The sequence below is a fragment of the Vipera berus genome (genome assembly GCF_964194415.1).
Source record: "Vipera berus genome assembly, chromosome: 3".
Lineage (NCBI taxonomy): Eukaryota > Metazoa > Chordata > Lepidosauria > Squamata > Viperidae > Vipera > Vipera berus.
In genome coordinates this window covers 147,784,488-147,797,249 of record NC_138204.1, presented here as the reverse complement: position 1 = coordinate 147,797,249, position 12,762 = coordinate 147,784,488, and the positions used below count along the sequence as shown (strand labels likewise).

The 12,762-nt window shown below is 38.6% G+C and overlaps 1 protein-coding gene across 1 annotated transcript in view; it reads right to left on the bottom strand.

Annotated features, from left to right (window-relative positions):
* Positions 1 to 676: 676 nt before the first annotated feature.
* The window catches only part of SYCP2L (synaptonemal complex protein 2 like), a gene marked incomplete at both ends in the record, with an annotated part of 39,233 nt that continues 27,147 nt past the window's right edge, over positions 677 to 12,762 (bottom strand). The window contains 11 exons of the mRNA XM_081325585.1: positions 677 to 733; positions 1,047 to 1,113; positions 1,890 to 1,960; positions 2,046 to 2,145; positions 3,619 to 3,713; positions 3,962 to 4,086; positions 5,194 to 5,322; positions 5,630 to 5,699; positions 5,905 to 5,984; positions 11,052 to 11,156; positions 11,496 to 11,670. Of these exons, the coding sequence (XP_081181711.1) occupies positions 677 to 733; positions 1,047 to 1,113; positions 1,890 to 1,960; positions 2,046 to 2,145; positions 3,619 to 3,713; positions 3,962 to 4,086; positions 5,194 to 5,322; positions 5,630 to 5,699; positions 5,905 to 5,984; positions 11,052 to 11,156; positions 11,496 to 11,670 (1,074 nt within the window). The remainder of the gene's footprint in view (positions 734 to 1,046; positions 1,114 to 1,889; positions 1,961 to 2,045; positions 2,146 to 3,618; positions 3,714 to 3,961; positions 4,087 to 5,193; positions 5,323 to 5,629; positions 5,700 to 5,904; positions 5,985 to 11,051; positions 11,157 to 11,495; positions 11,671 to 12,762) is intronic.

Here is a 12,762-nt window from a genome sequence, read left to right as displayed (position 1 = left end):
GCTGTTGCTAAGTGACCAATTGTACGTTGAGGTTTACAGTACCTAATTTTTCATCTGTGAAAGTTGGCGACAATCTCCACCATAAAAATGGGGGGAAAATAGTCAAGCAATTGTTTCTAGTTAGAAACAGGCATCAGTATTTAATTTTGTTTGCAATACTACAACAGGTTGAAATAAGATATATATATATATATATATATATATATATATATATATATATATATATTGCTGAAAAAAATAAAGGGAACACTTAAACAACACAATGTACTGTATTTAATAGTAGGATGTCTTATCTTGTGTTCCCTTTATATATATATATATATATATATATATATATATATATATATATATATATATATATATATATATATATATATATATATATATATATATATATATATATATATATATATATATATATATATATATATATATATATATATATATATATATTCTAATGTAGCTGATTGCTGTGGTTCAAAACAGAATTTGAAGGGTTTTCTTCCACAATAAACTAATCAGTATTACCCCCTTGTGGCCAAGAAATGACTGAAAATGTTATGATTGCACTGAATAATGAGACAATTACTACTGAATATATTCATGTAGTGTATTTTCAAGTGACTTGATATATTTGATGAGTGTTGCTTAAGCTTACAGTTAAGATAAACTTAAATTAGACAACAGCCCCACTTTTGCTCTGCTCTTCCGTGTGGTCAGTGGCTTTTCCATCCTGTGGGAAAAGGAAGAAAACCGTTTCATCCTTTATGCTGACATTTTTCAACAGAAACTGAAACGAACCACGAGTTAAAATACAATTTTTATCACTTTTTATACCAACCCATCATATAGAAAAAGCCACAATATGTCTATCTGGTGGGTGTCAAACTGGAGAACATTGCTCATGTAGGTAACTAGAGACCAGATACTTAATCTCTACATGAAATGTTTAGTAAAAGTGTATCTTCATACTCAGCTGAAATCTGTTAATCCTTATGTATCTCAAATTTCATTGTTGAAATGTATACTGAATTATACGCACATACATTTTCATTGTGAATTATTTCATCCAGTCCCCTTACGTCTTCCAGCAGTGTATCCATGGACTGTATCCTGCAATTAAAGGCAAAGCAGAAGCAACTGAGATGTGCAAAGTGGAAAAAAACCTGAAGTTTATATATCTAGTTCCCACTTCACTCATACAACAGACCTGGACTATGACTGCTTTCCCTAAAACAAAAGACTGCAATCTAAATTTCATTGTTACTTGTGCAATATATGATAGGGTCTTTCACCTCTAGTATAAAAAAAAACTGAATGTGTCAGGTAAAATATCAGAGGTAATATAATTGGAGGTCTCTGCCCAAAATAGGATTTGCTGTTCAGGGTACAACATGATGGATTGTGCATAACTGGAAAATCATACTGTGCATGTGAACGATCTAGTGGCGCAGTGGGTGGCGCAGTATTTGGAATGCAAGTATTGCAGGCTAACTCTGCCCACAGCCAGGAGTTCGATCCTGACCGGCTCAAGGTTGACTCAGCTTTCTATCCTTCCGAGGTCAGTAAAATGAGGATGATTGTTGGGGGAAATAGGCTGACATTGTAAACTATTCAGAGAGAGCTGTAAAGCACTGTAAAACAGTCTAAGTGCTATTGCTATATACCTAAAAAAGAACCACCGCCTTACTCAAACTGCTCTGGAAAACTGCAAATAGCACTGGAGAAGAAAGTACCATCCATTCCTTGATGTTTGTCACTTTTAATTTATAGTATAAAGCATTCTAACAACGGTGAGGTAGAGATGTTTGAACCCACATCCAAGAGAAAAGATGTGCAAAGGAAACATTAATGGTGCTTTTTGGACAGACAGGAAAAAAATTAAATACCTCTGTATCTGATGAATGCAAAATGCATTCAGCTTACAGTTCAGTTTATTGGATTGTTTTGTCCAAAATTCCTGTAACAAATTTTCTTAATGTGAGTCAGATGACAAACAACTAAAATCAGTTAACCAACAATGGAGAGAGAATAATCACACATACCATGGTATCCTTTTCAAGGCTTGAGAGAAACTCCGTTTTCTTCTCAAGGTTGGCAAGTTCTTTAACAACACTCTTGTGGAAGATTTCCAATTCATGCAGTCTGTAGTGGATATATCGAAGATACGTATTTCATTAGCAAAATGAATCTTGGTATTGCTATAGTAAAGGTAAAGGTTCCCCTGCACATGCGTGCTAGTCGTTTCCAACTCTAGGGGCCGGTGCTCATCTCCGTTTCAAAGCCAAAGAGCCAGCGCTTGTCCGAGGACATCTCCATGGTCATGTGGCCGGCATGACTAGATGCCAAAGGCGCACAGAACACTGTTACCTTCCCACCGTAATGGTCCCTATTTTTCTACTTGCATTTTTACGTGCTTTCGAACTGCTAGGTTGGCAGAAGCTGGGACGAGTAACAGGCGCTCCCTCTGTTACGCGGCACTCGGGATTCGACCCGCCAAACTGCCGACCTTCTGATCGACAAGCTCAGCGTCCTAACCCACTGAGCCACCGCATCTATATACTAGGGCAAAATATAAATGCCATTATCAATTTCATCAGCTTCTGCCAAGTGACTTAATAGCTTTGCACAGCTTGATTTGGAAATCAACTGATGAGTAAACCAATCTAGTTTGAAAAACATCTAATACAGGTATTCCTCAACTTAAAACAGTTCATTTAGTGACCACTGGCACTGAAAACATTTGAGTTATGATTGTTTTTCCACATTTATGACTGTTGCATCATCCCCACGGTCATGTGATCTAAGTTCAGACGCTTGGCAACTGACTCATATTTATGACGGTTGCAGTGTCCCAGGGCCATATGATCACTTTTTGCGAACGTCTGACAAGCAACGTCAACCAGGTTAAGCCAGGTTCACTTAATAATTGTGTCACTAAGAACTGCAGTGATTCACTTAACAACTGTGGCAGGAAAGGTTGTAAAATGGAGCAAAATTCGCTTAACAAATGTCTCACTTTGCAACAAAAACTTTGGGCTCAATTGTGGTCGTAAGTCGAGGACTACCTGTAAGTTGTTTGCGAATCATATTTTTGGTAGATTTGGTTTCCTTCAAAGCTTTTTATTGTGGAAGCCTTGTTAAAACTAACCACTGTGCACAGGTTTCCCCCAGCTATTGCTTTTATTTATTATATTATTATACTTCTTTACAGCCTACAATATTAAAGCATTGTTGTACGCATTCTACCTTGATGCTCAATTCACACAAAGCAACAGCAAGACACAAATAAGCCTAACCAATGTCTAACATACCATGGTAATTGGTTTAATTAATTGTTTATGGAAGCACTTCCAATGTAAGACACATAAAGAAGAACAGTCATGGGCTGAAATACGAAAATCAAGCAGAGTATACATTATCCTGTTTTGACCATGCTTTAAATACTCCTTAGCCAAACAAAACAAGCGTTTTTCCTACATGAACAGAGCAGCATCAAAGCTTCATCTTATGAACCATGAGCTATTTTGCCAAATGCATAAGCAGTCTGGTCTCCAGGAACGTCTACCAGGAAAAGAGATCACTGTGCTTATACTAGACAAGAAGGGTACCACCTACCGCTTCTCATGGATCCGATGCAACAAGGCTGATAGATTCTGTTCAGGTACCTTCAAGACTCTGCGTGTATAAATCTCCATCCTCTTGTATCTAAACTAAGTCATAGAACTGGGAGATTAGAATCACAAATTATTTGTAGTAACAAGAACAAACCTGATCTAAATTATCTGTAAGGACTACGCAGTATAAAGAAGAGATATAGAAAAGAGAAGGAGAACAAACTGGTTGCATATAAGGGAATTTGCTACAGGAAAAAAAATCTGTTTACATATTTGTGAGCTTATCTGGAAGTTATTCGCAGTACAAAAATGACTGTCAGCTATCTGTAGGGAAAAAGAATTACCCAAAATGTTTTCTTCAATTCACTTGTAAAATTCTCAAAAGCAGCAATAACCCCCGAGTCACCGATTTCTTCTTCAAGTATTTTAGAGGCAAATACCTGGTTCTCAAATTCATTTAAAGGTTGGTCTGCAAAAAAAGCACAGCTCTCCTAGTAAGGCATTTGCAACAATAACCAGCCCACAAAAATACAAATCTGTGTTTAACTGAACAAATAGGAAAACTCTTTAACTTTGTAGACATGATGTACAAGATGGGAAACCTCTACAAATAAACATTGCCAGTTTATCTGAAACACAGTATCTCTCATCCATACTTAACAAAAGTTTAAATTTTTGTTGTAAACCTTGGTGTGAGGATCACTGTCTCCTCCCCTTAATTTACAGTAGCTGTACAATAATTCATCTTGATGCTTATTTTAGCATTCTGGAGATCTTACTCATAAAGGCCATTTAAAGTTTTTTTAAAATCACCACCATCTGGGAATTTCAGTATATAATCTGTTCATTCATGGTATTTTAATTTGTTTTAATATTTTTGATTAAATTGCAACAGCTTACGAACTGTTCAGAGAGGTGAATTGGCTATATAAATATTAACATAAGGAAATTAATAGGATGCAGTCTTACCTTCTAAAATGCTTTGATTCTGGGGTAGTATAACAGGTTATAGAGCGGAGATGTTTATAAAGATTGAAGCACAGGGAAAAGGTTGAACACTTCCATGTTCTAACTCTTAAAATCACACACAGGCCTTTTTTTTAGAATCAGGCTATCAATTATAAAGATTATGAACCATGTATTTTGTCTCTTAAGCTACCTTTTCAGGGAATACTCAAGATCATCAACAATGACAGAACAGATGAAATCCAAAATGCAGACTATGTTAAAGAGAGCGTTAGCAAAAACGGGAGCTGCTAAAAATGGATCAAAAACTTGTCCTCAGAATGCCCCCTTTGCTTTTGAGACGTCACAGGTGAAAAAGGTGTATTACTCATTACTGTATCCATTCTTGAAGGCAAAGCCAACACCAGCCAAAGCACAGAAAAACTCAAAGAAGTAGTGCAAGATTGGAAGATGTGGAGAGATCTGGCCCATAGAATTGCCAGGAGTCAGTCCCAACTGAATGGATAACAACATCATTAGCATCATTATCTGAAGGCAAATTTGATTCAGATCACACATTTTTTGCTCCAAATTTTACGGAATGTTGTTACTGGAGTTCTAGTGTGATTACCTTCTGGTGTTTCATCTGCCATTTCTATGGAGGAAAAGAGTTTTCTTGGTTCAAAGATTATGCTGGATTCATGACGAGGCAGCCTTTCAGTGTGCTTGGAGCGTTTTCTATTGAAATCGGCTGACCATTCTAGAAAAAGAAACCCATACCCAGTAGTTAGTGGGAAGTTTCACCACTTTAGACTTTCACCATATTAGGTGCCACTGAAATTTTGATGGGACTTGCAATTCAAACCAAGCCTTGTCCACATCACTTGGACCCATACAGCTTGCCTTTTTAAATGTTGATAATGAAACTGTCCAAGCCACAAAAGCACAGTGGGAGAGAAAGTAGAGGACAGACACCATCCTTCTCCTTAAAAACTAGAACATCGGTGACAAAATTGTTATTTTTCTTTCAGATTTATCCAACTTTCCTTTGCTAGCATTTATTTTACCTGAAAATTTCCTCTTCGAGTTGGAGATTTTATCTTCCAGGAGTAGAGTACTAGCTGCAGCTTCATATTTCTAGAAAGCGTTAAAAAGAGAGAGAGAGAAAAAATATCCAAATTGCAATACTTTTCAAACAGATTCTAGCATTATAATGGAAGAATGAAATGGGAATAATATGGTGTCCTATGGTTACATAAACACAAATAAACAAAATGCAATACACATTTCATGCATGGTAAACCTGTATATACATGTTTACATGTGTTACCAAAACCTATACCTTGCTTGTTTTAGCATCTGACGTATTGGGTGAAGAGCTGCTGCTTAATGCAAAAGTGGCATCCATAATTTCTACGCCATCTAAAAAACAAGATAGTAATACTACTTTAAAATGCCTGTTTCTTTGTATCCCGCCTTATTTATTTTATATCTTACTTTTTGGCAGCTAATGATTAAAATATGTGTGCAAAAGCCATACTAACAATCATAATACATATGCTTAAAACAATCATACTGAAGATCTTGAAGAAAAATTCAATTTCATCTTGCCAGGTATGATACAAATTAAGGATTGTATGACATTCTGAATGTCTAGGAACTGGGTTAAAATGTATATGACGGGGGTCCCCAAGTATGCATCTCTTACCAAATGTAATCTAAATTTAGCTTTTAATGTTCCACACCCATCTCTTTAAATACTAAACCTAATCTAAATTCAGCTTTGAGGAAGAAGATGAAAATACTATTTTCCATGTCATGGGTTGTGGGTGGAGTGGGTGCTGAGTACACCTTGTTCAGTATCATTATCTGGAATGTGGCAATAGGAGCATTCTGAGAAATAGAACAACTCCTGAAAGCCAGATTTGTTTTGCAGTGTTAGCACCTGATGGGTGGCAACAGGTTCCAGCAGACTACTAGCTGGTGCCAAACTCCATAGAGGGATAATAGCAAAGATTCCATTTTTCACTATATCTACCACTATACTAACTTTGTCTAATTAATTTGCTAATGCAAATTCTCCCCCAACACCCCATCCCAAAATGCAGACCAATTTTATTTCATGATCCTTTTGGAGAAATAATTCAGACCTTTTTATTATATAGAGAACTGAAGGTCCAAGCAATCAAGTCCCTGATATTGGCTAGGGCAGTGGTCCTCAAACTTTGTGGCGTGGTAACCTGGGGGGCGGGGGGACAGAGGAGAACTAGGCTACGTGAGCAGCGGACCGGCTTACTCAACTGAGGTGAGGGACAGGGCGGCGCACACACACGCCTGCACAGTTCAACTTGCACAAGTTGAGCTGCGTGTGCGTGTACACATACACTGGCCTGCCGCTCATGCAAGATGAGCTGCGTGCATGCCTGGCGCACCGCTCATATGCCCCGGTTGCAAATAGACCACAGCGTGGTAGTGGGCTGTTGTGCCTGGGGACCCCTCAGTGTGCAGACTGGCATCTGCACAAGCATGGGATCCAGGGAAAAACTATCCTGCACAGAACCAGTCCCTAGCACCCAAAAGCTTGAAGGCCACTGGGCTAGGGTATCAAGAACAACCAGGCAGCTACTCATTCTACCTCCTAAACAGAGCATCATGTCAAGAAGACACCCTTAGCTGCATCCTCAACCTGAGATGTGGTTACACACTTGAAGCTATACAGGTAGTCCTCGACTTATGATCACAATTAAGCCCAAAATTTATATCGCTAAGTCAGACATTTGTTAAGTGAATTTTGCCCCATTTTACAACCTTTCTTGCCACAGTTGTTAAGTTAATCAATGCAGTTATTGTTGAGTAACACAGTTGTTACAGTGAATCAGGTTTCCCCATTAACTTTGCTTGTCAGAATTTCACAAAAGGTGATCACATGACCCCAGGACATTGCAACTGTCATAAATATGAGTCAGTTGCCAAGCGTCTAAATTTTGATCACGTGACTACAGAGATGCTGCAGTGGTCATAAGTGTGGAAACATAAATCGTTTGTTTCATTGCTATTGTAACTTTCAGTGGTCACTAAATAAAGTGTTGTAAGTCGAGGACTAAATGTATTAAATGCCTGAGTCCATAAGGTGGAAATCTGGAGTTCTCAAATTTCATCTTCCAGATGCCTTCTACATCTTCATTCATTGGCTCTCTCCTATTTTGGACTAGTGGCTTAGTCATTCCTGCTACTACCACCTACCATTCAAGGGCCACCTCATCTCTTAACTTTAATGTGTTAAAAAAAGAAGGATCCTCACACCCTATGTTGCAGTTTAGATAATTAAAGGGTTAAATATAATGGTTTAAAATAATTTCTATAACGGCAACTGTGGACCACAGAGTATGTAGGATTATGACTAGAGAAATTTCCTTTACAGACATATCATTCTCACAAGTGACAATCAAAATCGAGCTTTAATTTTTAAAAATGTAAACACTCCTTTCAATTTTAAATGTTACAATGCAGACATTCAAAATTGAAGATGTTTCAAACAGTTCAGATTGTGTGACAACTTAAAACTTTAAAAGAAAATGTCATACTCCAGGAAGGCCACAAGATGGCAATGGTCTGCTACAAAAGTTGTTCCAAGTCTTCACAAAGAGATAATGAAGAGCATTCCAAATCCCATTACATAGCATAGGTTTCTAAATAATAAAATTACAAGTTCACACACACTACTGAGACAATAGTGAAGGAATCAAAGTTCTGAATTGGCAATTACAATATGATTAAGCCCACACCACTAGAATATGATACAAAGTTTTAAATTCAAACAGAGTTCAAATGACATTGAAAGGAGGCACATACTTTGTCTAATATGTGAATAAGGTGTTGAACAAACATGAATTGGACTATAGCTTGTACAGTGATGCATCTCTGATACTGGCTTTGTTCTTCTCTGTATCTTTTCCCTAGGAACTGCTGAATTTTCCATCTAGAGAAGAAACTGAAATCATCAAATCAAACACCTAGCAACAGACTGCTGCATACAAGTTGTTTCACTTACTGCAGCTCTATACATGTAGTCTTTAGGTTACAACCATTCATTCAACTGTTCAAAGTTATAATAGTGCGAAACAAGGGGAACTTATGATGGTCCTCAGAGTTCCAGCAATTGCAACGTCCCTGTAGTCACTTAATCATAATCTGGGCATGTGGCATCCAAATAACCATGATTTCCTATATTCCCTACCAGTTTCCCACAAACAAAATCAATAGGGAAGCTAGCAAGAAGTTGGAACTCACGATTAAGTGAGGTCCTTGCTTAATGACGGCAATTAGAACTGCTAGAATTGCCATCATTAAGTGATGTGGTCACAAGATACCATTCTTTACAATTGTGTTGTTTAGCAACAGTTCCCAGTCCCATTTGTTGTCCTAACTCGACGTCTACCTGCACTGATGAAAAAGTTCAACAACCTGAAAAAAGTTCTAGTTAATTTAATCTGCAGTAGAGCCTTGGTGGAGCAGTGGGCTAATGCCTCCTTAAGTAACACCAGCTGCCTGCAATTAGTGCAGGTTCGCATCCCACCAGGCTCAAGGTTGACTCAGCCTTCCATCCTTCCGAGGTAGGTAAAATGAGGACCCAGATTGTTGGGGGCAATTAAGCTGACTTTGTAATAATGCCGCTTGGGTGTGTGTGTGAAAGCCCTAACAAGCAGGCATATACATAGAATGAAGGCTACTGCTAAGCTTGTAAGCCGCCCTGAGTCTTCAGAGAAGGGCGGGATATAAATGGAATTAAAATAAATAAATAAATAAAAATAAATAATAATCTTTCATTTAGTAACTTTTAATGTCATGCATGGATGATACTACTACTCCGATGAAAGCACAGGTTATCTAAGTTTGCTGTTGCTAGGAGTTCTAAGGGACAGGAAGTCTAATCCCCCCTGTTTATAACAAAGTCTGGTAAAAAAACATAGCTAAGGTCGAAAGTATTGGATTTGCCCGAATAGGCTGAAGAATAAAATTGAAATAAAGATGGATGAATTACTATGGTGTTTTTTTTAATATTGTCTGGAATGAAGATTGGAAGTTAAGAGCATCAAATATACCAAATTAAATGTAGAAACACTACAAAGTTCTATCCTCAAGAGATATTGGCAATGTAAAAGCTAGGAACAACCCCCCCCCCAATACTGATATAAAAGACCTTGAAAAAAGCTAGGGGGAAAAAGCACGGCAAATTTTCAATCCAATCCTGCTATGAAAGGACATGTAGAATCAAATAAAGATACCTCTCCAAAAGATCTACTAGAATAGCTGTATCTCATTCACAGCTTGTTTGATTCCAGATATATCCATAAGTGCAAGGATCCCAACACTAAACTCGCTTGATGGATGTGGACATTTTTGCCTCTGGCTTCACAAACTGACAGGTATAAATGATCACAAATCTAAAGGCCTTTTAAATCAGAAATATAAACTTACATTTTCTGATCTGTTTCCAATCTTCATTACAGGTCAAGATTGCCAGAAAGAAAGGAGCATCTTTATTATAATGACATATCAATTATCTCTGTTTCCTCCATTACTTCCTATGTATATATACATTAAAAGGTCTAGTGCTTGTTGGCAGTGCAGCTAAATTCCTGAAGCAAATGGCGGCCTACTGGAATGTTAATTCAGTAGAAGAAATAAGGTACACAGAACACCAAAATAGTTTCTTTACACTTGGCTCTTCTCACTTAACCAAAGCATCATGCAGTATTTTTTTTTTAGTTTTATTCATTTATAACATAAAGTGTGAAAATACAAAAGCAAAAAGTAGGGGACAACGGTAGAAAAAGGGAAAACAAAAAAAAAACAGTGTGAAGAAAGAGAGGGGAAGAAACAAAAGGCATTGACTTCTGACTCATGCAAATCTTAAAGTAGTTTCATGATTTAACAAAAAAAAATTCTCTGAAGATATCCACAATAATGCAGTTGGACCGATCCTTTACGTTCACAGAAATTCTAACATCATACAAGCAGAGCGTAAGGGCAACATTAATGTGAGATGGCCTCACGAGACCGATGGTTCGTTAAGGTGCTTCCAAGAAAAAGGCAGCACGCAGGGATGCAATCAGATGAAGCTTTATTTAAAGATAGAGTAAAGAGAAAGAGTTCCCTGGCATGGAGGCATCCATGCCTGGATTGAGCTCATGGATCATTCCCAGAGGGAGCTTGAACAAGAAAAGCAACAAGAGAGAGCAGCCCCTGAGCAGAGGTTTTTATGGGGGTCCCCAGCCCCTCCCTTACCAATGAGAGTGAGGGGGCTGGAGGGCCATTAACTCTCTCCAATGGGGCTGCAGGGGCCGGAGACCCCTGACCCACCAGTGGGAGCAAAGATGGATGCCTCTTTGCTCCCATCTGATGACCTTTTTGGGGAACTGCCATGGCTGGCACAAAAATATCTAACAATTAAAAAAAAGAGCAAACAAAATTCTACATGTTCTATACATCTGGCAGCCATATCTATCAGAAAAGAAAAGATCAGAGTTTCAGTTTTCCTTACTTTCTTTGCACGATAATCACTGCCACTACTTGGAGAAGACAACGGCAATACTGTGAGAGGAAAGATAAAACAAACATTTGCAATTAGGAGCAGAGATAATATAGATAAAACTACCTATTGATGGAACAAGTCGGAAGTAATCAGCAATACACATTTGAAACCTTTAATACATGATGCTGTAATATTTCCAAGTAAATACACCTGCACACCTGCTTAAACACAGTGCTGGAAGCCTTAAGTCCGGGCTAAAAAGAATTATGAGCCCTAGGGCTTGCTTTAGAAGCTCTGGTTTAATTTTATGTACAGTTTACATGAAAACAGGTTCCACTGAGCTAATTACTTCTAGCAACATTCTAAACCAATAACTAGTCTCCCATTGTTGTTTTTACCTTTTAACTTGCTTCTGACTCTTGTTTTTTTCCGAGTGTAGTCTGCCACTTTGGGCAACGTGTGGTTCTGAGAGTTACAAATCCAGCTTTTTTCACTCTCTGGGTTGCTTTCAGAAAAGAGATGGATCTTGTAGTTAGAAGGCTGGGAAAACATGCAGGCAAGAGTCAGCGCCACCTGAAGGATACTGACATTACAACATTTCATTCCAGAAGCATTTAAATGTTGATTAAAATCAATTGTACAAGCTCAATTACTGAGCTAACCCCTTAAGGGTCAACCTATTTTCTTTTGGAATCACATTTTCCGCATTAGGGGAAAAACCGTAAAAATGTTTAGGAATCCCCTTTTTTTCAATGTTGTATAGAAACTGAATGTTCAAGGCATCAAAACAAATAGAACAAACACAGCACTCCTAAGCTACTCTGCCCTGGCCTTACAGATAGGAAAAATCAGCAGATATCACAGGGCAAAGCAAGGATGTCAATGAAGTCCTTTGATCACACCACAGCTTCAGACGAAAAGCCCTTTGCTTGAATCCCAAACAACACTGAGAGAAGCAAGACTTTAATGAACTAAAGCAGACATGTCAAACACAAGGCCCGGGGGCCGGATCCGGCCTGCAAAGTGGTTTCATGTGACCCGCGAAGCCATCCTGGAAACAGTGAGGGAACGGCCCCCACTGCCTTGGCCCTGGCCCAGAGACCCTCCTTCTGCCAGAGACCCTCAGATCTGTCCCACTCCTGACCAGGCCCCCATAGGCACCCTTGATGCGAACGATGTAGAGCTGGCCACGCCCACCCAGTAGGCCATACACACTCTAGCCACGCCCACCCAGTAGGCCACGCCCACCCAGGCCATATCCACCCGGTCCCTTGAGGGCAACCGCAATGCTGATGTGGCCTTCCATGAAATTGAGTTTGACACCCCTGAACTAAAGGGTCTTTGCGTTCCTTGTTTTCGTTCCTTGAATTCCTTACATCAGACTTACGTCAGCCTTCTTGGGCACAGGACCTCCCAGGTATTATCCTGGTTATAATTCTCAGAAGTTGGAATCTACTGAGATATCATAACTCATAGATTTTGGGGGGGGCATGGGGGGCCGACTAAAAAGAATTATGAAAAAAATATTAGAGTAAGAAAAAAAAACCCACCTGATGTTGTTTGATTTGAATATTTTTCCCCAAGAAAGAAGAAACGAAACAGTCTTTCAAGCAACATGTTCCACATTTTCAGAGTTCTTCCGGAAATAAGTGTCAAGTCCCTTCT